General features: G+C 43.8%; 1 protein-coding gene across 2 annotated transcripts in view; it reads right to left on the bottom strand.

Annotated features, from left to right (window-relative positions):
- Positions 1-25322, bottom strand: part of RAB4A (RAB4A, member RAS oncogene family) — a 45963-nt gene extending 20641 nt beyond the window's left edge. Inside the window, exons 1-2 of one of the 2 annotated variants that reach the window (XM_045437434.1) lie at positions 24991-25317; positions 158-238 (exon numbers count right to left, since the gene is read on the bottom strand). In XM_045437434.1, coding sequence (XP_045293390.1) covers positions 158-238; positions 24991-25021 — 112 coding nt within the window. In that variant the 5' untranslated portion in view covers positions 25022-25317. Of the gene's footprint in view, positions 1-157; positions 239-24990 lie in introns of both variants that reach the window. The other variant, XM_045437435.1, reaches the window with a different exon arrangement.
- Between the last annotated feature and the right edge of the window lie 664 nt (positions 25323-25986).

The following is a 25986-nucleotide window of genomic DNA, read 5'->3' on the forward strand; positions in this document are numbered from 1 at the left end:
TTAATAGGACATAAACTTTTAACGTTATTTTAACACATTTTAAACTATAACTTTTTGCTGAAATAATATTCACAAGTTTTACTACAAACAAATCCGAGCAAGGGAGCACTCTCAGAAAAAGACATGCACGAAACACTGACCATTTGATGTCACTTACATTTTTTTTCTATAAACTGATGAAGCAAGCAAGACTTGCCAGTTCCTGCATTTCCAATAACCAAGAACTTAAACAAAAAATCTGAAAAACAAAAAGAGACTATGAAAAAAACCTTTAAAACGTGCTATGTTTATTCTTAGACTATGATTTAAAAAAAAAAAGTAAGACCTGACTTGTTAACAGAAAAGAGAGGTAACTACCCTGTGAAAACAACAATACATGTGTCAACTTACCTTTTCACCTCTTGGATATTTGGCTTACATGCCAATTCAGTGGTTTCCCAAACTGTGCTCCTGGGACAACTTCCTTTCATGTTGGAAGTCTGGCGACTGTTCTTGTAATGTATAAAATTTGTCCCTTTGCGAGTCACTATTCTAAGAAATACACATAAGCAGTGACAAGAAAAAAACAGCCTAGAAATTTCAAGTGTTTCTGTACAAAAGGAAAACCCTGGGAAACTTCTAGGCTTTGAGAAGTTCACTCCTTTCCTTTTAAAAATAGGTATGCTTTCCAGGGGTGCCTGGGTGGCTCAGTCGGTGGGGCGTCCGACTTCGGCTCAGGTCGTGATCTCGCACTCTGTGGATTCGAGCCCCGTGTCGGGCTTTGCGCTGACAGCTCGGAGAGTGGAGCCTGCTTCGGATTCTGTCTCCTCCTCTCTCTGTCCCTCCCCGACTCGCACTCTGTCCCTCTCTCAAAAATAAAATAAAAACATTAAAAAAATTTTTTAAAAAGATAAAAAAAAAATAGGTACGCTTCCCCCCGCCCTTGCGGATTTTTGTGGTCTTGCTTCTATCCCCTTATCTGTAACTTGTGGGAAGGACAGCTTGAGCCAAGTTTGGGTCAGCATTCCAAGTGTGAAATTTGTCTCATTCAGCGTAGAAAGAATTTCTCATTTCTTCTTTACACAGAGTAATATGTTTAATTTGGGATAGTATTTTACATGAAATGGAAATGAAGACTGTCCAGTGCAATTTGTTATTTAATCAGCATGATGTAGCATCAGTAGCCCCACGATGTCTTAATAATCCATTTTGCTTCTGCTGTTAGCAAAGAACTTGAGTTATGCGGAGCCCAGGTGCTGCAGAGGACCCCTCCCACCCCGACCCCTCCCACTTTGATCAGAACCCATCGACCGCTAACCCCCATGCTGCTGGACTCATTGCGTGGCCCTGATGAGTCTGTACTGCAGGTTCCCTGGTTTGCACCTCTGAAAGTGTGCATCTTTTCCGAACCCAGATGTACATCTGAAAGTACATCTTTTCCGAACCCAGACCAAGCGCTCCAAGCCCTGGCTCCCTCTTTCCCCAAGCAAGCTCAAACAGCCCATTTCTTTGCTGAAGCTTAGCCTAGCCCTGTTTCTTAAGACCTATATTCATCATCACTCCCAGATTAAGCCGATTCAACCTCTCACGATTTCCACAAGGTTACAGGCAATGAGCTTAGTGGATAGTGCTATCAGGATTGTCGGCGCTTAAAAATAACAAGTTTTATGCTTCTCGTTGTGTGTTTTGAAAGCATGCACATTCAGGTTCACGGCAGCATTATTCAGAGTAGTCAAAAAGAAGCATCATTTATAAATAAATGGATAAACAAAATACGGTGCATACAAACAGCGGAATATTACTCAGGCTTGAAAGTGAGGAAATTCTGACACATGTCACAACACGGATGGACCTCAAAGACATTATGCTAAGGGAAACAATCCAGTCACGACAGGAGAAATACTGTATGATTCCATTTCTGTAATGTACCTAGAGTAATCAGACTCCGAGACAGAGAGCAGAACCGTGGCTGCCAGTGGCTGGGGAAGAGGGGAAATGAGGAGGTGTTGTTTAATGGAAACGAGCATCAGTTTGGAAAGATGAAAAAGTTCTGGAGACAGACTGTGGTAACGGTTGTACTCCAATGTGAATGTGCTAAATGCAAATGAACTGACTTAAAAATGGGGGGAATGGCAAATCTTACGTAATTCTACCACACACACACACACACACACACACACACACACACACACACACTAAAACATGCCAAATCTAATCATTTTCATCAAACAGCTTCTATAACCTAAGACGTCGAAGGGAAGATGGTTAAGATTGCCAGGTTAAAATGAAAACACTGGAATCTTTCAATCTTGTTCAATATCTTCTTCTACTTAAGATATAAAGCCCGATCATTGTGCAGTTGACCTTTGAACAACTGAGCGTGTCCACTTACGTGTGGATCTTTTTAACAGTACGGTACTGTAAACGTATTTTCTCTTCCTTGTGATATTCTCAGTAGCATTTTCTTTTCTCTAGCTTGCCTAATCATAAGAACGTGATATATAACACGTACAGTATAGAAAATACGTGTCAACTGGTATTTTATGTTATTAGTAAGGCTCCCCGTCAATAGGAGGTCATTAGTAGTTAAGTTTTTGAGTGGTCAAATTTATATGAAGGTTTTCAACTGTCCAGAGGGTTGGCACCCTTTGCCCCTGTGTTGTTCGAGAGTCAACCCTATAAGTTAGAAACAGAAAAGGGTGAGGGCTAAATAAAGATGCTGCCAATATGCAGGCAACAGTAAGTACTGAAAAAGAAAAGAATTTGTATACGCAAATTGAAATGTTTATGTGTTATGTCTACACAGAAAAATGAGGATCACAAATCTACGTGCTCCTGGAACAAAAACTCGGACAGCTAAACATAGACTTTGGCTTGACTCTTGTTCCACTGTTTTCTTCTCCTTTGGAAATTTTGCTAAATGTACTTTACTATGGTAACTGCTACCCGGATTGTCCCATAGCTCCAAAAGGCAAAAGGGTAACATATCCACTGAGCTGCACCTTGCTGGACAAAAGATACGTAGTTTCCAGATGTAAAAGCTCCTCCAAAAACTCTTTATACTCTGTCTTGTAGCTGAAACAGGTTAAGTATTCATGCTTTAGTGGAAAACCCTTTTGCTGGAAAACCCTTTTGTGTCACCATCTAGAAATGCTGGATAAAATAGATCACATTCCCACTCCCCCCCCAAAAAAAATGCACAGCGGAGTTTTCAGGAAAGAAAGGAAAATTCTAGACGCTTGGAACAGAGAAGAAACAGAAAAAAAGCAGTAGGGGCCCGATACGGGACTGTCAGGGAGAGCAAATCCACACTTAAACACCTCATTACCGTAGTGAAACTACAGACAAACACTATAAAGGCGATCAGAAAGAATGGAAAAACTCCCTATAAAGAAACTAAGTTCCTTACACCAAACATGAGAAGGCAATGAGATAATACCTTCCCAGTATTGAAGGAAGGAGCACAAAACCAAAAACTGTCTAATGTAGAATTCAATGCACGCAATATTATACTCAATGCCACGGTAGACTTTTGCTTCCAAGAGATAGAATAGGAGACTTTTCCCTATGCCTCCTGCTCAGTATAACTTAAAAGCCTGGAGCCTGCTTCACATTCTGTGTCTCCCTCTCTCTCTGCTCCTCCCCTGTTCACGCTCTGCCTCTCTCTCTCTCTCAAAAATAAACATGAAATAAAAAACATAAACAAAAGTCAGCTCTCTCTGGCCATAGGACTAGGCAAGGGCAACCTAGCAAGAGAGAAAACTTTTACACATTAACTGCTCTTTAAACAAATGAAAAACAAATCTTCAGCAAAAAGAAGGTCTTATCAAAGAAATAAAACATATAAGGAAGAACCATCAGATAGAAATTTTAGAATTGAAAAATACAGTAACTGAAATACATAGTTCAGCAGATGGGCCTAACAGCAAAATGGAAAGGGGCAGGGAAACAATTGGTGAACTGGACAACAAAATGATAGAAAATATCCAATTCTGAACAACAAAGAGAAAATAGACTGAAATTATATAAGTAGAGCCTCACAGACCTTTGAGACTATAAAAAAAAAAGCTCTAATATTTGTGTCACTGGAGTCAGAAAAGGAGAGGAAAAAGACAACAAGGTTGCAGAGATACTCAACGAATCAATGGCTGAAAACTTTCTCAATCTGGCAAGGGACATAAACCCAGATTTGAAAAGGTGAGTAAATCACAGAGAAGATGAATCCAAATAAATCCATGCCAATGTACATCATAACTAAACTTCTGAAAGCTAAAGACAAAGAAAAAAAATCTTGAAAGCAGCCAGAGAAAAATGACAGGCCAGAGAAAATCACAGCTTACCTAACAGGGAAAAAAGTAATCCAAATGATAGCAGAGTTTTCATCAAAAACCAGAGAGGCCAGAAAGAAGTGGCACAATATTTTTCAAGGGCTGGAACAGAAGAACTCTCTACCCAGAATCTTATATATAGTGAAAGTGACCTTCTGGAATGAAGGGGGGAATCGAGATGTTCTTGGGGAGGGGGGCAGGAACACTACAGAATTTGTCAGCAACAGACCTATCCTCAAAGGAAGGACCATGGGACACAAAACCATGGATAACTACAATAGGCTTTTTCTTCTTGTCCTGTTGAGTTTTCTAAATTATGTCTGGCTATTTAAGCAACAATGATTAACACTGTCCAACGTGATTCTAAATATGAGTGCAGAAAACATTTCAGACAATTTTGTTACAGGTGGGTTGCTGTAAAGGGATGTCAAAGAAGGTAAGGTTTTTATATTTCCCTCAAATGCATACAGTGGTGACCAGTAGACTGAGATGTATATACAATGTAATACTTAGAGTGACCGCTAAACAAGCTATACAAAGAGAGATGCTCAAAAATAGTATACATAAATAAAAAAGAATTCTTAAAAATGTTCACATAAACCACAGGAACACTGGAAAGAGAAATGAAAAACAGAATAAAAAATGGCAAAAATAAGTCCTAATATATCAGTAATTACAATAATTGGGTAATGTATACATGTAGCAATTAAGAGACAAAAATTGGCAGATTAGATTAAAAATATGCCATAACTATTGGCTGTCTACAAGAAACTCACTTTGATTATAATGACCTAGGCAGGCTGAAGGTGAAAGGATAGAAAAAGCCGTATCATGCAAACATTAATCAAAGGAAAGCAATATTATTATCAGGTAAAACAGACTTCATAGCAAAGAAACTGCCTACGACCAAAAGGGTTATTATATAATGATAAAAGGATAAATCGACCAGTAAGACACAGGAATCCACACCTTCAACTAATGCAATGCTATGTCATTTATATCTCAAAAAAAAAAAAAAAAAAAAAAAAAAAAGACTAGGAATCCTAAATGTGTATATAACAGAGCTAAAAAGCTTATCAAGCAAAAACTGAGAGAACTTAAAGGAAAAACAGAGAAACCCACAATTATGGTTGGAGACTTCAACACCACTGAGAGTTCTTCACAACCAAGAGAACGAGACAGAAAATCAGCAAGCATAACAACAAAAACACAGTAAACCAACCGGACCCAGCTGACATTTATAGAATATGCCACCCAACAGGAGCACACACATTCTTTTCAGGGACCCATCAAGTTAGACTATATCCTGGGCCGTAAAACAAACCTCAACACATTTAAACGAACTGAAATCATATACAATGTGTTCTACAACCACAATGTAATCAAACTAGAAATCAATAAAATGAAGACGGTAGGAATATTTCCAAATACTTGGATACTTATAAATAATCCACTTCTTTTAAAATTTTTTTTAACATTTATTTAATTTTTATTTGAGAGAAGGAGAGAATTCGAGTGGGGAAGAGGGACAGAGAAAGAAAAAAGAAAGAGAGAGAGGCAGAGAGACAGAGAGAGAATCTTAAGCAGGCTCCATGCTGAGCACAGAGCCTGACGTGGAGCTCAATCCCCACAACTCCGGGATCATGACCAGAGCCAAAATCAAGAGTTGGACGCTCAACCCACTGAGCTACCCAGGTGCTCCTAAATAATTCACTTCTAAATAATCTATGATTTATTTTTTATTTTTTATTTTTTTAAATTTTTTTTTTTCAACGTTTATTTATTTTTGGGACAGAGAGAGACAGAGCATGAACGGGGGAGGGGCAGAGAGAGAGGCAGACACAGAATCGGAAACAGGCTCCAGGCTCTGAGCCATCATCAGCCCAGAGCCCGACGCGGGGCTCGAACTCACGGACCGCGAGATCGTGACCTGGCTGAAGTCGGACGCTTAACCGACTGCGCCACCCAGGCGCCCCTAAATAATCTATGATTTAAAGCAGCCTCGCGGGAAATCAAAAAAGTATATTGGGCCGAATGGAAAAAAAACACATCCTATCAAACTTTGTGGGATACAGCAAAAGCAGTGCCGAGAGGTGAACTTGGAGCGCTAAATGCATACATTAGGAGAAAAAGAAAAGTCACAAGCAATTATCTACGTTCCTAACTCAAGAACCGAGAAAAAGAAGAGCAAAATAAAGCAAGCAGGAGGAAGGAAATAATAAAGAGCGGAAATCAATGAAACTGAAAATAGGAGAACAAGAGAGAAAACCCATGAACAAAAGCTGGCTCCTTGAAAAGATCAATAAAATTGATAAGCTTCTGGCAAAACCGTAATGAGTTCAAGGAATTAAGGTCTGACCAAGGAAAAAGACAAGACTGTGAGGTGGCACAATAAACTTTTTTGGGCACACATGGACAGGCTGCATCGGAGGGGATATCCCTCTCAGCAGGAGAACTTCCAGACAAGATGCCCAGAAGGGGAATAGGGCAAGGGGACTTTTGGGGGAGAAGGGATTTGAGAGGGGATTTATGTGTCTAGATGGTGTCGCCAGCAGTCTGGTGGGGCAGCTAGCAGCTTGAGATCCTTCATAGCCCTTGAGTTTGTCAAAGGTTAGCAGATGGTGCATGTAATTTCACAGGGTATGCAAAGCAGGAAGTCTCTAAATGGCTAAAAATATGCTTATTTGGGCTGAATTTTAAGCAACTGAGTGTGTAAGAATTTGAGGTTAGTGCTGGTAGACTCTGAACTGATGTCCCAGCTTGCCAGGAGAAAGAAAACAACAGAGGGACCAATATACAGGGCCATCTTTAATCCATTTCTATAACAAGGAAAAAAAGACGACACAAATAGTCAATCTCAGGGATGATACAGGGCATGTCACCAGAGACCCTGCAGACATCAAAAAGATAACAAAGGAATAACACGAACAACTCTATACACATTAATTCGACAGCTTAGATGAGATGGACCAATTCCTTGAGAACACAAAGTACCACAACTCACCTGACATAAAATAGACAACTTGAATAGCCCTCCAGTGACTAACGAAATTGAATCTGTGATTTTAAAACTCACAAAAAAGGAATATTCAGGTTGAGATGCTTTCACTAGAGAATTCTACCAAATATTTAAAAAAGAACACAATTCCATATAACCTCTTGGAGAAAATAGAAGAGGGAACCCTTCCCAAGTCATTTTATGAAGCTGATATTTATTATTACCTGATTTATTATACATTTTTATTTAAATATTTTAATGTTATATATTTAATGTTATATATTAAATATGTTATGTTTTATATACATATACATATTTTAAGCTTAAAAATATATTAAGTATGTATTATTAAATACATAATTGCATGTTATAAAAATATTAAAAATTTTTATTTACATATATTACAGTGACACCAAAACCGGAAGAAGGCAGTATTAAAACAAAACATACTACAGAACAATATCTCTCACAAATCCTTAACAAAATACTAGGAAACTGAATTCGGTAATGTTTACATTTATAAATTTAAATAAAATTATATACTATGACCAAGTAGGCTTTATTTCAGGGATAAAAGGATGGTTCAATATTTGAAAATCAATGTCGCTACTCTATTTAGGCTAAAAAGAAGTCAGCCAGCCGATTATGCCAATTGGTGCAGAAAAAGCATGTCACAAGAGTCAATGCTCACTTGGGATAAAACCCTCAAAAAAATAAATATAGAACTTCCTCAAATTGATCAAGAACATTTCAAAAATTGTACAGCTAACCTTATACTCAATGATGAAAGATTACTTCCCCCCCCCCCCCAAGATGAGGAACACAGTAAGGATATCTGCTCCCACCACTATTATTCAGTATCATTCAGGAAGTTCCAGCCAGGGCAATAAGACATGAAAGGGAAATGAAGCCACACAGATCAAAAAGAAATAAAACTGTTCCTATTGGCAGACGATATGGTGGTATACATAGAAAATCCAAGGACTCTCAAACAAAACAACCTCCTACAATCAATAAGTGAATTCATCAAGGTGAAGATTAGAGAATATAAAAATCAACTGTATTTCTAATACTAAAGGCACACACGTGGGCATCAAAATTAAAAATATAATGCCACTCACAATCACTCAAAAAATATACTTAGGTCTCAATATAAGAAAACATGTAAAGGACTTCTATACTGACAAGTATACAATGATAATGGAAAAAAACCCAAAATAAATCTAAATAAAGGGAGAGATATACCATGTTCATGGATTAGAAGACTGGACACAGTAAAGATGTCGATTCTCCCTAAATTGATACATGTGTTTAATAAAGTTTCTACTAGAAATCTAGCAAGACTTTTCGGTACATACAGACAAGCTTATTCTAGAATTTATATGGAAAGACAAAGGAACTAGAATAGATGAAACACCTTTGAAAAAGAAGAATAAAGTGGAAGGAACCACTGTACCTGATTTGAAAATTTATTATGTAGCTACAGTAATCATGACTGAATGGTATTGACATGAGGAGACACATATCAATGGAACAGAATCAAGAAACCAGAAATAGACGTACACGAAGTCATCCAACTGATGTTAAAACTGCAAAAGTAATTCAGTGCCAGAAAGTTAGCCTTTTCAACACATAGTGCTGTGGCAACTGGGCATCTATAAGGGGAAAAAATGACACTTGACTTAAGTCTCATGCCTTATGCAAAATTAACTCAAAACAGATCACAGACTTAAAGGTAAAACATCATACTATAAAACTTTTAGGAAAAATTAGGAGAAAATTCTTCATGATCTATGGAAAAAGCAAAGAGTTTTTAGACTTGACTCGGAAAAAAAAACAAAAAACAAAAACAACAACAAAAAAAAACCAAAACAAGCCAGAGAAGGAAAAATTGATCAAATGGCCTTCCTCAAGACTGAAAACTTTTGCTTTGTAGAAAGTTTTGTTGGGAGAATGAAAAGATAAGCTACAGGATGGAAGAAAAGATTGCAAAACATATATCCAACAAAGGACTAGCATCTAGGTTATATGCGTTAAACAAACAAACAAACAAACAACAACTCTCAAAACTCCACAAAAACTCAAATAATCCAATTAGAAAATGCACATAATACGAAGAGATATTTCACTGAAAAGATAGAGAAATGGCAAATAAGCATGTGAAAATATGTCTCTCATCATTAACCATTCATCAGGGAAATGCAAATTAAAACCAGTAGTGAGGTATTGTTACACACCTATCAGAATGGCTAAAATAAAAAAGAGTGATAGCACCAAATGCTGGCAAGAATGCTCGGAACCCAGATCACTCACACACTGCTGGTGGAAATATAAAATGGTGTAGCTGCTTTGGAAAATAGCAGTTTTTAAAAAACTACACGTGCAACTACCGTATCACTCAGCAATTGCACTCCTAGGCATCTATCCCAGAAAAATTAAGGTTTATGTTCACACAAAACCCTGCACATGAATGTTTATAGCAGTTTTATTTGTAATAGCCCCAAGCTGGAAACACTCCGATGCTCTTTAACAGGTGAACAAACTCTAGTACGTTCATACCAGGGAATCCTACTGGGCAGTAAAAAGGAATGAACCGTTGGCATATGCAGTCATCTGGAGGAATCGCCAGAGAAATACACTGAATGAAAAAGTCAATCCCAAGACATTACGCAATGCATGCATGATTCCACTTATATAGCATCGTTGAAGTGACAAGATTATAGAAATAAAGAACAGATTAGTAGTTGCCAGGGCCTCCAGAGGGGGTGGGGGCAGGAAGGAAGAGTGTGTGCCTATAAAGGGCAAAAGATCTTTGTGCTGATAGGAGTGTTTTGTACCTGCAGCTGTGGCCACATCAATATCCTGGTTGTGGTGTCTTACAAGTTTTTTGAGATGTTACCACCAAGGAAAAACACAAAGGGGCCATGAGATCTCTGTAATTTTGCTTAAAACTGCATGTGAATCTATAATTATCTCAAGATGAAAAGCTTTATAAAAAATAAAACAATAGGGACGCCTGAGTGGCTCAGTTGGTTAAGCATCTGACTCTTGATTTTGGCTTGGGTCACGATCTTGTGTTTGGGGGGATCGAGCCCCATGTCAGGCTGTGTGCTGACTGCAGGGGGCCTGCTTGGGATTCTCTCTCTCTCCCTCTCTCTCTGCCCCTCCCCTGTGCTTGCATGTGCTCCCTCTCTGTCTCCTTCTCTCAAAATAAATAGAAATTAAAAATTAAAAAAAAAAAGAATAGGTAACATATCAAATAATGATTCTGTAAGTTTACTACGCACAGTCCTAAACCGGAAGAGCTACCAACGGATGTGCTTCAAGAAGGAAATGGTACCCAGAAGGAAGGAGGGCAGCTACAAAGCCAAGCGGTCCAGTCAGTATGTTATTTTCTGCCTGGAGATATAGGTGTTTGGCTAACACAGATAAAACCAAGCACCACAATGGGTAATGAGTTATTCTTTGTAGGTGAGAAGAATCCAACTCTGTGAGGAGTTTCAGTTAATGCCCCTCCTGTTTACAAGGGGATCTGGATTTCACACACCTCCTCGTAACTGAGCGCCAGGAGACGGGAGCCCCGTGTGCTCATGTTCCACCCCGGGGTCAGGAGTACAGCCTGATGTTCCCTCTTCAGAGAGGTAGTATTTGAGGTCTGATGGCCTCATGCCCCCATGTCCATGGGTAGGGTAGAATTTGAATTGATTTTACTGACTTACTTTGTTTTTATCACCGTGGGGTTTTACTTTCTTTTTCTCTTTTCTTTGAAACTGAAGGACATATACATCAAATATAAAGTACATATACGTTTTATATGCCAAGCGAACGGTGCTTAATGGTTACAAAAGGCTTTAATTAGGAGCAGGTAACTAACCATATTACAGAGTAATTAAGGAAGGAAAAATGCCCAGGTGGGTTGTATAAGATAACCTAAAGAGAACTTGTTAAATAATTAGGTTTACTTCAAGCAGACCTGATATAGTTTTATTATAATGGTTGCTAACTTGGGGGCTCAAAATCACAAAGAAGTTTTCTGCATCGAATCTATGACAATTACATTCACCTGATGAGGGCTTCCTTGGCATGAATTAAGCCTAGAAGTGGGGGAAAGACCATATCCCAAAGTAGAAAATCTAAAATGAATATATGCTACCAATGTACTTTTAATTTTTCACAAGAAATTTAAATGTGGTAATAGGAAAGGTATCACATAAATAAAAATCAGTTCCTATTTAAAAGTCAGCAATTCAGGAACACGGACAAAGTACAGATCAGGAACAAATGGCCTCCATGCCAAGTGAAATAGCTAACAGAGAGCCAAAGGATTAACTCTATGGGAGAAACCTCACTCATTGGGGACTTGCTGACTTGTCTTTACATTCCTTTCAAGAACCTCTAACTTCTCAGACCAGAGCAGGTTAGAAGCATATATACTAAGTAGGACTGTGAACTTCAGGTACAAGGACAATCAAGTGCTCACAGCAAAGGCAACCACGGACCAGGAAATGAGCCAGGAAGTGACTCTAAGAGCACAGCACACTTATTCAGCAATTGATTGCCAACGATGACCTTGAATCTTCCAGAAAATTAAGTCATAGTGAGCAGACAAGATGGCCTTTGCCTTCCTAGTTTCTCCCATGAGCAATGGTTTGGCATTTAAGATTTCCAAAGGTCAGAAAGGAGGCAAGGGCTGGTGGCCCGGGCCACACGACTGGTTCCACGTTTCACTTCCGGGCAGAAGAAATGTGGCGTGCTGGGACAGTGGGGCCACCTGAGAGGATTCCTTGGTTTCTGGCTTCGGCAACCAGCTGGTGTGGGACACCAACACCTGTGATAAGAGATACTGAAGGTTTGGAAGAGGAATCCATTTCGTGGCAAAATAATGAGTGCAAATACAGAGAGGTGAAACTTAAAATACAGGTGAGCCGACACAGTGGAGATGTGGGGGGAGCGGTGCTCCCAAGGGAGGAGGCCCCAGCACCCCAGGTGAATTCATCCTCGCCTGAGACGGGGCAAAGTCAGTCGGCTGAAGATTTAGAGGTGGGACGCTGTGGATGAAAAGTACTGACAGCCTCACAAGGAACCTGGGCGTCCGGGGGGATTGCAGAGTGTAGGGCGAACAAAGTGGAACTTCCAGGGTGATCGGTGGCGCGAGTCTGAAGACTCGAGGGGTGAGTCCAAGGTGGGAGGGAGGGCTTGGTCGCAGACAGGAAGAGAGACCTCCCTTCTTCCAAGACTGCAAGAGAAGGGTAGAGGACGAGCGAGCGTGGAGGTAAGTCACTTCACGGGTTGGAGAAGGGCAGGGGAGGAGAGGTGGTTTCCTGGGCGTGGCACGTTCTTCCCTGTCTTCTACTGGACAGGAGACAAGGGGTCTAGCGAAGGTGGGGACAAAGGGCAAGATGGCCAGGATGAGAGGGGATCGCCAAGTACTACCGAGAGCCCCTTCGAAGCAGACCACAAATCCGCAGTGAGCTTAATCTAAAGAGCGCTCTGTCTGCACGGTGGCAGGTCACGCGGATTGGGAAGCCAGCCAGGGCTGGGGATCTGCATGGTTGAAGGACCAAGAAGGGACGGGTGGAAGGAAAGGCGACGGCATCACAGCATCACGTGTGGAGAGCGAGCAGCTCATCACCTGACAGAAGGGGAGCAGGTGCCATGCGACTGTGTCCAATGAGCAGCCGGGGAAGTGAGTACCTGAGTGGGGGGAGGCGGGGAAGAGAAGGTGCCTAGAGACGAAGTGACGAAATGGACACTAAGCTGCGGACTGACCCCTCTGCACGGACGCTGCAGTCACCCAGGAGCGGTGAGGCGCGGGGGCGGGGCATGAGACCCTACACCAGGGGACCTCGTAGAATGAGGCATAGCCCCGAGGTCATCACGTCACAGCGATGAGCAGGATCGAGTAGGGCACAGAACGCAAGATGGCACGAGCTTCAAAGAGAAAAACGTTCTGGTAACGCTGGTCAGGCAGGAATTAAGCTGCAAAAGCTTGAAGTGTTGGCTTGGGAGAAAGAGATGGTTTGGGCGGTGGAAGAACACGTGACCTGTGAAGGGCAGGTAAAAATAAGGCAAGGGAGGTGGGAAAGAAGGCAAAGCCTAAAGCCCGACTCTGGTACTCTGAGTTAAATGCCAGCAGAGAGGAACCGTGACGTCTGTGGATTTAACACTTGCACCACAGACTCTGATGGTTGCTCAAGGTCCGGTGACGGGCTCTGTGATTTTGCCGAAGACCTCATTTGGATCAAATCCGCTGTGGGGCCCGGGGGTGTGGATGCAAGGTAGTTAGCAGGTGAATGAGCCTGGTCAGCCACCAGCACTGAAGCTGTGAGTTCCTAGTTGCTTTCTACGTGATGTAATAACATAAAAACAGAAAGAATTCTCCCAACGTGCAAAACTGTCCCAAAAAGGAAATCAGTGACCAGTGTGGTGCCCAGAGACAAAGAGACCTAATAAAAACAATCATCTTTAAGCAGGGAACAAGTTTTGGATACTTCAAGCATTTTTTTTTTTCATTTGTTTTACAGAGACCATGCACAAGTGGGGGAGGGGTGGGGGAGTGACCGAGGGAAGGACGGGGTGGGGGGAAAGGGGGAAGGGGGGGGGGGAAGAGGGGGAGACAGAGAGAGACAGAGAGAGAGAGAGAGAGAGAATGAATCTTAAGTAGGCTCCACACTCAGCACGGAGCTGACAAGGGACTCAGTCCCATGACCCTGGGATCATGACCTGAGCTGAAATCAAGAGTCGGAAGCTCAACCAACTGAGCCACCCAGGTGCCCAGTTTTGGATACTTCCAAGAGTAGGATGTTCCATTTGATTCTGATACACGAGAAGATAAAATCATATTAAGAAGTAAGGGCAAGTCGTTTGTCAAATATTTCAGAGAACACTCCAACTGGTGTAATTAAAAAAGAGAATGTGAACAGTTAATTTTTTATTGGAGGATACATACACAAAATGTTGTCTCTCTGACTTGCGACTTTGGAGCAAACCTGAATACCGTTAACAATATTTGCACATTTACAAAGATCTGTGAAAGCATCCCTTGTGAATGTTAAAGGTCTTCCGCGTTGGTCTGGAAGGCATAAGCTTTGGTCCCCGTTACCCTCCACCCCCCGGTTTTACCCTGAGTTCAGAGATAGATTTTGACTCATGTTAAATGTCCATGTTTGTTTAGAACATGCAGGGGAGCAATGACATCCAGTGGCAATGTTTAATCTGGGTCACCACTGAGCGGAGATTTTATGGAAGAGATTTCTGTACGAGATATATGCAGAATAAAAACCTAACTACCCCTGAGAATGTGACACAAGGCAAATTTGAGCCCAAATTCTGGCTCTACAACTCCCAGCTCTGAGACTCAGGCAGAGCACCGAACCTCTCAGTTTCCTCACCTGTAAGTGGGACATAGTGTTTACCTTTACACTGTTGTTGTAAGGATCAGAGACACTGGACACAAAGTCCAGTAGATTATTCTGCATAGATTTTTAGAACTTCATCTTTTTTTTTTTAAACAATGTCTACACTCAACGTGGAGCTTCAACTTACAACCTTGAGATCAAGAGGTGCATCCTCGGGGCGCCTAGGTGGCTCAGTCGGTTGGGCGTCCGACTTCGGCTCAGGTCACGATCTTGCGGTCCGTGAGTTCGAGCCCCGCATCAGGCTCTGGGCTGACGGCTCGGAGCCTGGAGCCTGTTTCGGATTCTGTGTCTCCCTCTCTCTCTGACCCTCCCCTGCTCGTGCTCTGTCTCTCTCTGTCTCAAAAATAAATAAAACGTTAAAAAAAAAAAAAAAAAAAAAAGAGGTGCATCGTCTACCACTGAACCAACCACGTGCCCTAACTTCATCTTTATCCAGAGGTAAGAGTTATAATTTAGGCTCGGCACACCATCGGTTTTTCAGTAAGGAAAAATTTCCTGTACAACCATGGAAACAGAGCAACACGTTAATACCAGAAGAATCTTCAATCGGTACATATTCAGAGATACTGACCTAAAAGCTTCTTTGGTCATGCAATAGCTAGAAATAACACTGTTCTTGGCAAAATGTAATAGGGAAAATTATTATTGTATAATAGGTCCCAGAGGAAATACAGAGATGGGTCACTTCTAACTCACAATGTTTTTATACTTGTAAACGTTTAAAGGAACTTGTTTACATAGTAACAAAAGACATTTCAAAATCAATTTTACCAATAAAGTTTTACCAGTCAATGTCTAGACTTATGGAGGTCTCCATGAAATTGAAAAAAGGATAATCTAAAATATAGACTTCATTCTCCTTTTTTTAATGTTTATTTATTTTTGAGAGAGAGACAGAGCGTGAGCGAGGTGGAGTGGGGGGGGCAGGGGGGGAGGGAGACACAGAATCTGAAGCAGGCTCCAGGCTCCGAGCCATCAGCACAGAGCCCAACGCGGGGCTTGAACTCACAAACTGTGAGATCATGACCTGAGCCGAAGTCAGACACTCAATCGACTGAGCCACCCAGGAGCCCCTGGACTTCATTCTTATATAGTATCCTAGATTATATACATATTTATGACAAAATTATTCAAGGTGCTAATGTACGACAAGTGGGAAAATAGCGATGGCCACCAGATAGCAACTTCCATTTCCCCCCGAGATCTTACCACGGTCAAAGTGACTCTGAAGAGGGACGTTAGTCTTCAAAACACCAAATATTTTTAGCGCATCCACAAAGACCGTAAGAACTAAGAGCGAGTGCGAGTGTATCCCGTTTGCAAAACGACAGGAGAAATGTCTTGTTTTCTAAGAAGACAAGGGATTCTAACGTGTGTGCATACGGCCAGTGTGGAAGCCCACGCTCTTTCTACTACTGTGCTGCTTTCACGGACTGCTTCCTCACCGGAGGAGGGGAGGCGTGAAGGAACGTTTAAGCCCATCATCTTCTTCGGGAAGATCCTTACTTGGAACAAACAGTTGAAAGGGAACTGCAGCTTACATGTTTTGGAGGCTGCGGTAGATGCTGTCGTAGCAGGTAACTGCCTAACAGCTACTCCCCAAGGAGCCAAAGGAACAGGTGAATGTGACCCCAAAGCTGGAGACAGGCATTGGTTGTTTTAAGCCAATTATGGCCATTCCCAGCCCCCTCCTCCCTGCCAGACTGGATTAGAAAAACATTCAGCCTTGGGGCGCCTGGGTGGCCCAGTTGGTTAACGTCAGACTCTTGGATTCGGCTCAGGTCATCATCTTGAGGTTCATGAGTTTGAGCCCCACACTGGGCTCTGTGCTGACAGTGCAGAGCCTGCTTGGGATTCTCTCTCTCCCTCTCTCTCTGCCCCTCACCTGCTCGCTCTCCCTCTCTCTCTCTCTCAAAATAAACTTAAAAAAATTTTAAAAAGAAAAATATACAGCCTTAAGCTAATCAGCGCAAAGTGTTATTACCCTGGCCACATAATGGGTCCAGGGACAGGGACTTGACCCAATGTGGCTCAACCGGGTGGAGAGTAAGAACTTTTACTCCATCAATGCAGGGAAGAGCTCCTCTTTCCTACGGACGTAACAAGAAAGTGACCGAAGGGCGCCTGGGTGGTTCAGTCAGTTAAGCATCTGACGCTTGACTTCGGCTAAGGTCATGATCTCAGTTCCTGCTTGAGATTCTCTTTCTCTCTCTATCTCTGCCCCTCCCCCGCTTGCACTCTCTCTGTCTCTCTCTAAATAAATAAATAAACAGAAAGAAAGGAAGAAAGAAGGAAAGAAAGAAAGAAAAAACAAAGAAAGAGAGAAAGAGAGATAGAGAGAAAGAAAGAAAGAAAGAAAGAAAGAAAGAAAGAAAGAAAGAAAGAAAGAAGGAAGGAAGGAAAGAAAGAAGCTCGGATTACAAAGAGTAGTCATTTTATGGCTCTGCAGGGGTGAGGATGACAGTGCTACAGGTCCTTGCCCACACAGCTGAGCTCCCGAATCAGCCAACCCTGAACACCCTCCTCACTGACAGTTACTTGAAAAAATACATTTCCATATTACCTCCAGCATTTTGAGTTGGGTTTTCTGCCCCTGCAGTTGGAAGCATTCCGCCTGATGAAACGACCCAAAGGGCTCATCACCTATTATCGACTAAACAGAAACTGTGTTACGCACAATTTCAAAAATTCTTTTATTTTTGGTCATATGGTATCGGTTTAAAATCAAAAGGCGGTCAAGTAAGCCGGGATTTAGGACTAGGGGAGTTCACCCAACCACTGGCTACTTGGTAACTACCAAATGCCAGGCATCTGAATGCTTATTAGGAACCACACATTCAGATCATCTGAGACATCTGCCATCACAACAGGGTTATGTCTGCCCCCAAGTGCCCCCGGGCTACTGAGCGGGGTGCCAGTCTCCCCCTGAAGTGTCTGATGGATACACCAAAGCCTGCCCTCAAGGCTCGTTCACCTCCACGGTTGACCAACTTCCTTCCACTCGATCAACCTGTTCTCTCCCTAGGTACATTCACCACTGGGCAGCCGTGAGGCCCTGAAGCTCCAGAAAGCCGTGAAAGCACCTCCACAACTCTCTGCCCGCCCCGTGCACTGTGAACTGGTATCAGATCCGAGTTCTCAGAAGGGAAATCTATTTTTTAAAGGATGCCCTGTGTGACCTCTTAAGTCAAGCAAACGTGGTCTGTGGAAGCCGTTTTAATTAGTGTTGCGTTTATATTACAACAATGTAAAGACTGCTTGGTTTCTACCATAAAGAACAAAAACTATGCCTTAAAGTCGGTTTTCCTATTAACCTGGCCTTTTGTTTCATACTCTGTAACTCAGAAGAAAAACGCCACCTCTCAAACGGAATCAAATCAAAGGTGCTTTTAGCAGTCCCAGAAGGCTGTGTCCAGGAGCACCAGGGACACAGAGACGTCTCAGCAGACCCCTGCTTTCAAAGAGCTCATGGTCTCATCTTGAAAGAAACATTCTCTTTGTTGCAACTGAGATTTGAGCAAATTATAAAAGAGATATGCAAAGTCCTGGGGCACCTGGCAGGCTCAGTCAGTAGAGCATGCAACTCTTGACCTTGGGCTTGTGGATTCGAGTCCCACGCTGGGTGTAGAGATTGGTTAAAAAATAAAATCTTTAAAAAAAAAAAAAAAAGATATGCAGGGTGCCTGGGTGGCTCAGTCAGATAAGCCTCCGACTTCGGCTCAGGTCATGATCTTGCAGTTTTTGAGTTCAAGCCCCGCGTTGGGCTCTGTGCTGACACTTCAGAGCCTGGAGCCTGCTTCGGATTCTGGGTCTCCCTCTCTCTCTCTGCCCCTCCCCCGCTCATGCTCTGCTCTGTCTCTCTCTCTCTCAAAAATAAACATAGAAAAAAAAAAGACATGCAAAGTCCAGTGCAAAGATAGTATATATTGTATGAGGACTTCTGCAATAACAGGGCATAAGCAAATGAACAAGAGAAACAGTCTTATAACTAAGGGAGCACACCACATACAGTAACATTTTAAATGATAACAAAAGAGAGAGATACTTTGTTTTTAAGTTCCACATTTTTTCTGCATGCTTAAAAATTCATATTTGAAAAATTACAAGCCTCCCTCTAACATACGTCCACTCGCCCATAATTTATTAGCCCTTGATGAACGGTGTGCCCTACCCTGCACCCCTAAATATCGTTAGCTGCTTTTTTAAGGACTTAGATGCCAAAGACACAGCACAGAAGAGAGACAGAAAGAAACAAAGACTAAGATAACTACGCGTTGTCATATAGGAGTCTGCCATTCTGAGTAGTGCAGGAATGCACTTGGCTGTGGCAGAGTACAAAGCAGTCTTTCTCCAGGTGTCACAGCCATCATTATCAGGGACTTCTTGGTATTGGCCAAATCTCTCCACATTAATTTACTTTGGTTTGGGGAGCTCAGAGGGGGATTACAAAGGGAGAAAACTTGTAGTTACACGGCGTTTATCTGATTCATGTGTTACAGTGCTATTTATTCTTCACATTTACCCGACTTTATTCACCCTTTAAGCAACAGTACCCTGCATGTCATTTTAGCTTTTAAATTACATTCACAGCTACAGAGAAGCACAAAAGTATTCTTCAAGCATACAGAGCATGGTCCATTACTAAGATCAGACTGGTGGAGAAAGCAGCGATATTCAGAGAACACAGAGCACAGAGGATTCAAAGGTTTTTCTCTCAAACTGTTTTCACTGGCATGTATCCTAACGGAGTTTTCAGGAAAGGGGAAAAAAGAAAATCTATTCCATTAGCCTAACCGATCTCTAGAGGATGGATTATGAGAAGACGTTCAAGAAACAACATCAGCTTTCTCCTCATTCCAAAGAAATATTCAGAGCAAAACGCTTGCCTGATTAGATATGCTAAAAGTGGAAAGAATCCTGTTATGGCTAATTCCATGCCTCGGGGCCCAAAGTGTGAGATACTTTTCAAAAACACACTGGTGACGTGGTTCTTAACAGAAGAGGCATTACTATTATTACTAAGTTAAGAAGGAAAGTTCACATTTTAGGCTTACGTGGAATTAGTTTTCAAGGAGCACAAGAAGCTTTGGAAACACCATTTACTTAAATCATGATGATATTCCCGTGAAGCTGTGGCCTAAGTTGCCAGTAGTCTGGGTCCCCGGATAGATTTTACCAGGACCCCTTCTAACTTACCCCTCCCGGAACCCACCTCACCCTTGCCCAGGCGGTCGGTTTCCCTTCCTGCATGCGGGAGCTACAGAGGTTGCTTTGCCGCCAGTTACAAGGACGCCATACCACCAGCAGCAAACGACTGGTCCAACTACTCAGGTTGCTGTGCCTGGAGACAGGCATTGTCTTATAATCCACTAATCTTGCTTTATAATCCACTAATCTGGCCCCCCCCCCGCTAACCTTCCCTTGCCTCCTCTAGGGTTAACAGTAACTTGAACTACACTAAGGGGTCTATTTAAAAGACAGAAACCAACTGGACTCAGGAGATGGGATGATGAAGAATTAAAGATTCCAACTTTCTCTCAGGCAGACGGGTACCAGGGACAAATAGAAGGCTGGGGAGTAGGAATGGGTTGGTTGGGTTTGGGATGCAGTGTGTTAGGATACCCCAGGCCATCCAAATGGAATAGTTAGGTATGGAGTTCAAAACAGGCTCTTAAGCCTGAGGGACTGATATGACTGGAAACGGAGATTCAGGAGTGGCAGAAGTCACAGGCAAGGATTGGGAGGGAATGCTTTATAGTTCAAGTGACTATGAAAATCATCGTCCACTTTTGCTTTTCTAAAGAACAAGGTTTCCTCCCGAAATCACTGTTGCATCAGATGCTAACCAACTTGGATATAAATTGGAAAATAAATTAATTAAATAAAAAAAAATAAAGGGCAGCCTTGATCTCAAGAGTGCCCCCACACAAACAAACAAACACACACACCACCAAAAAGCGAACAAACAAGTTTTCAAAGGTCTGGGCACGGGAGCCATTATACAGCGTAGGATCTCGACCTTCTCTCAGGTCCCCGGACCAACAACACCTGCGTGGGCTGCGAGCTGATCAGCCGTGGAGCCGCCATCCACCCCCCATCTACTGAATCCGAACTGCAACTTTACGCACCAGGGGACTCGGGGGCCCAGCAGTTTGAGGGCCTCTGGTGTAGTGTTCCCCACACTCTAGTTCTTTAAATGCTCGCCCGTTTTCAGTACATGAGGAAAGGAAAACACAAACATTAGAAATGATAAATAGATTCGATTTGGAGAAAGGTCCTTTATGCCGCTGTTATACGCTTCCCTGACTGACGTTTATGTCTTTTATGAAATTCAGGTAATGGTTATTTTGGTGATTTCTCTAACAGTAAGTTATTTTATACTTTACTGGCACCACATACATACCTTTGAAGATGTTACTTCCTTTACCCCAAATATCCTTACTCTACTTCCCCTATTAAGCCCAAATTTCTCCATGAGTCATATTCTGACTACCAAGGCCTATGTTTTAGTGTCACAGGGCTGCCATACCAAAATGCCACGGGCCGGATGGCTTAAAACTAGAGAAATTTATTGTCCAACAGTTCTAGAGGCTAGACGTCTGAAATCAGATGTGAGGAGGGCCATGCTTTCACTGAAGGCTCTAGGGAAGGACCCATCCCTGCCTCTTGCTAGCTTCTGGTGGGTGCCCACCCCCTTTGTGGTCCTTGGCCACTGCCGTCTCAGCCTGCCCTTCGTATCACATTCTCCCTGCACGTGTCTATACCCAAATCTCTCCCCTCTTATTCGGGTAGCAGTCACTGGATTAGGGCCTCCCCGAATCCAACAGGACTTCATCTTAACCTGATTACATCATTCCTGTTTCCAAATAAAGTCACAATTCGCAGGTACCTGGGGTTCGGACCTGAACGTATCTTTTGGGGGATCCAATTCAACCCGCAACGGCTTACAATGAAGTATTTCTAAAAGAAAACATCTTGATAATTCTCCAAGTGATGTGGTAAATACTATAATAGTGTGCTTTCCAAATAAGGCACAAAATAAAAATATGAAGACTATATTGTAATAAACTCAGCACACGACTAACAATTTGCGTTCTTGTTTCATTAAACCGTGTTCGTTGTAGAAAGCATAAAGTCCAAAGTGTAGAGACTGATCTTAGATTTTTTTTCCTCAGTCTTAGCCTGCTTTAGTCCTTACTTTTTTTCCCCTAGCATTTTCTGCACCACTTATATTTTTTAGCCCCTTTTTGGCCATCGTTGCTTGGGACTACCTAATCCACTTGTTAATTTTGTCTCGCAAATCTTGGTGTCAGGAATTACTTAAGGCCAATTTGTGTCACCTCCCAAGTCTCAGATGGCTGGAGTTCTTTAGCCATACTAACTGGCTTTAAGAATGCTCTGAAATCTACACTGGGGAAACACTGTTTCAGTTTAGATATACTTAGACAAGGGTTTCAAGCGGAAACAGATCTGTTTTAGATTTTAACTCTGTGTTACAATCTTACATACAGTATTCATGTGGTTATTAGTTTCAGGGCGGGCAAAATGTTTACTACTCAGTCTATGGAAGAAGACATATTGCCTTAATTTGCTAAAAAGCATTAAAGGCAGATATAGCTCATCACTAGTACTTTATAAGCACTGGCTCTTTATTTTTCACCCTACTGCTGTTAAGCTACACAGAGCCTCCTTTTCTGGAAGAGAAAATAAGTATAGAGCACAAAGGAGTTTAAAGGTTAGGCAAACATTCCTTTACCAGCTAGCCAAGAGGCACACGTCTGGAAGGTGGAACCTGATTGTTTTACTTTTGGGGAACAATGCTGTGCAAATATGGTCAATGATAAATGAAGGTGACAGCTTACGACTTTTGGCTAGCAGTTTTCAACTGCCACATTTGCTGTTTCTAAAACCAACTTTCTTTTTCTTTTCTTTTTTTTTTTTTTTAACGTTTATTTATTATTGAGAGACAGAGGCAGAGCATGAGCATGGGAGGGACAGAGAGAGAGGAGAAGACACAGAATCCGAAGCAGGCTCCAGGCTCCAAGCTGTTAGCACAGAGCCCAACGCGGGGCTCGAACTCACAAACCGCGAGATCGTGACCTGAGCCGAAGTCCGATGCTGAACCAACTGAAGCCACACAGGTGCCCCTAAAAACCAATTTTCTATTCCATTAGTTTCTTCTAACTTTCTCTATTAGAGAAAAAGATTAAATTGTGAGTAAAAACATATTTGGATGGAATCATGACAAAAGAATACTGTTGCTTAAAGCCTTATGATATTTATTTATTACATTCTTTTAACATTTATTCATTTTTGAGAGAGAGAGAGAGCGAGCGTGAGCAGGGCAGTACAGAGAGAGAGGGGACACAGAATCCGAAGCAGGCTCCAGGCTCTGAGCTGTCAGCACAGAGCCCGATGTGGGGCTCGAACCCACGAACTGTAAGAGCATAACCTAAGCTGAAGTCGGACGCCCAAACAACTGAGCCACCCAGGCGCCCCCTTATGATCATAATTTAATCAGTTAATCTGTGATGCTCAAAAGTTCAATTAACTGCATCTAAAGTGTAGTAGAGATATGCCATATTTTATGAAGGTTAGTTCATATAACACAAAATGAAATGTAAAAGCTCCGTCTCCCGAACTCTTCCAGTCCTTTCTTCCTCATTCATAATCCCCACCTGGTTTTCTTATTCAGACTTTCCACCCCTCCCTAACGCTCCTATCCAGGTCAGAGAAAAAAAGTGGGGTAAGGAGCACTCGAAAATAAAGAAAAGCACAAGGACAACCAAAAATCGCTAGAGAAGCGTATTTTCTTTGCAAAATCTCCCGACTGTGGTTCTGTACAGGGAGGACCCGACCCCATGGATGAACGGGACCATTTGTGGCTCTGACAACACTTCAAAAGCCATCGGGTTCCTGGAGGATGTCCTAAGCCTTCTAGGAATGGGTGTAATGCCCCACGGGGCACCAAGAACAGGGCAATCACAAGCCACAGGAGAGGCTGAAGGTGAAGCAAATGCACTGTGACCTCACCCCTCTTAGGAGAAAGACGGAACCTTCCATGGGCTCTCTCCACCTCGCCCTCACCTCTGTACCACTGTTTAGGCTCCCCTTACTGGAACTTCATTTCTCTCCAGTCCTGGGCATCTGCCATTCTGCCGCCCTGACCAGTTACTACCTCCTAGGCTCCCCACTCTGGGCCACGGTTCCTTCTGCCATACTTTCCGAAGGCACAATCCTCCAGAACTCCTGCCCGGAGTTTTAACTACTCATTCGTTAGTGTCCTGATGGCATTAACCCTGTATCCGCCACTAGACTGCATGCTCCACGAGACCAGAACCACGCCTGTCGCGTGGCCTGCGGTATTTGCAGCACCCTGCTGGCTCCACCCTGCCATGCCACGCGTGTCTGTTGAAGGAGCAGCGGGCCACCACAAGTGATCTGAGTCCGGGTACATACTTTTGAACTTGAACCTCTCCCTGGGATTGTAAAACTCCCAATCAAAGTCTTAATCTGAGAACGCACAATTCCGAACAAGTAATCAGAGACTGGTAAACATCTCGAGCCTGATGCAAAGGAGACGTGTACGATATTAGTTATTTTTACCACGCAGGACTAAAACAAAGCACAACAACACAGTATATGAATTGGGAAGGCTTTCGATTACTCAAAAAAAAATGATTCCCTTATAGCATCCAGGTGTGGGTGCTACAGGGGCAGCAAAGATTAAGCAGATAGGGCTCTGCTTCCAGGGTGTTTAGGATTTTAAAAAGGCACATTTATAAACAGCCATAATGCAACCCAGAAAGGACTAAACACCCGAGAGACGGAGAAAGGGAGAAATAAATGAGGCAAGAGGTCTCGGCACGAAGACACGGGTTAGTCTATCGATTACTTCTCACTGTTATCCCAGGGCAAAGAAAGGAATTCCAACCCAGGAAAGGTCATGCTGGAATATTCGAAGAACACACTGAAATACAGGCGTCGCCCTAAGTCCTTCACAGCCCCTCGCCGGGGACAACATCGCAGAGGAAAGTCTTCAACTGGCTTTCCAGACCCGGAGCTACTGAAAATTGGAAAACCCTCCGCGTGTGAGCGCGTAGAAAAGGCCGGAGGAAACTTGAGAAAGCAGAGCACGTAAACGGGCGGCGCACGGCCGGGCCCGCGCCCCGGCGCCCCCGCCGCCCCCGACCTCCCGCGGCCCGGACGCGCCCCCGAGACCCGCGGCCCCGCGCGCACCCGCCCGCCTCGCCCGGCCGCCTCGTACCGTAGGTTTCGGACATGGCCGTCTGCGACATCTTGGGAGCGGCACCGCCTCTCGCCGGGTCACCGGCTGCAGCTCCGGCCGGGCCGGCGGGCGTGGGGGGCCGGGGTCGTCCTCCGCGCCTCGGTGGGAACGGCGAGCGGCAGGGGAGCGGAGGAGGGAGGGGCCCGCGGTCCCCACGGCAACGGCCGGCCACCCCGCGGCTGCGGCCCTGCCGGACTGCGGGCTCCGCGCAGGCGCACGGCCTCCGCCCCCCGCCGGGCCCGGACGGGGACTGGGAGGAGGAGGAGGAGAAGGAGGACGAAGAGGAGGAGGAGGAAAGGGGGCGCGAGGCCCGGCCCTTCCGTGGTCGCGCGTGCGCACGCAGACCGCGGCGGGGGCGGGGGGCAGCTGGCGCGGGGAGGCCGGAGCCCGGGCCAGGGGCGGGGCCGGGGAGCGCCGGGAGGCGGGGGCGGGGGGCGCCCGGCGCGGGGAGGCGGGGGCTGGAGTGGGAGCACGGGGGTGGGGCAGGGCGCGGACGGAGGGTTGCGGCTGGCCGAGGTCGGGTTGCAGGGGTGGGGAGGGGCCTGCGATCCGCAGGCTTGTGGGGTGACCGAGTGTTGGGGACAGTGGGGTCTAGCTCCTGGGCAGGGACGGCAAAATGCCTGCAGTGGGAAGACAGTCCTGCCGGATTGGCCCTCCGCGGTAAAGGCTTTGTCGTCGTCGTCGTTAGCGGCTCTCAGGCAGGAAAAGACTTCTTTAAACTATTATGGTCAACCGGGGAACGTGGTTAATGGGTAACGAGGAGGCGGTAGCCCCAGTCGTCCAGCTAGAAGACCAGCCCCTGTGGCCGAAGAGGCTGGCTTAGCCGGGAAACTGAGCTTTACGCAGACCTGCCAGGCCCTCTCCTGTAGGGCTAAGCTGGTGTCTGGAGAAAACGGTCAGAACTTAAGGTACCCTGGTGCTGGAGAGAGTCCCCAGAAGACTGTAGACATTGGCCCTTCTGCGTCCCATGTTAGG

Source organism: Leopardus geoffroyi, chromosome D2 (assembly GCF_018350155.1).
Source record: "Leopardus geoffroyi isolate Oge1 chromosome D2, O.geoffroyi_Oge1_pat1.0, whole genome shotgun sequence".
In the NCBI taxonomy this organism is placed as follows: Eukaryota; Metazoa; Chordata; class Mammalia; order Carnivora; family Felidae; genus Leopardus; species Leopardus geoffroyi.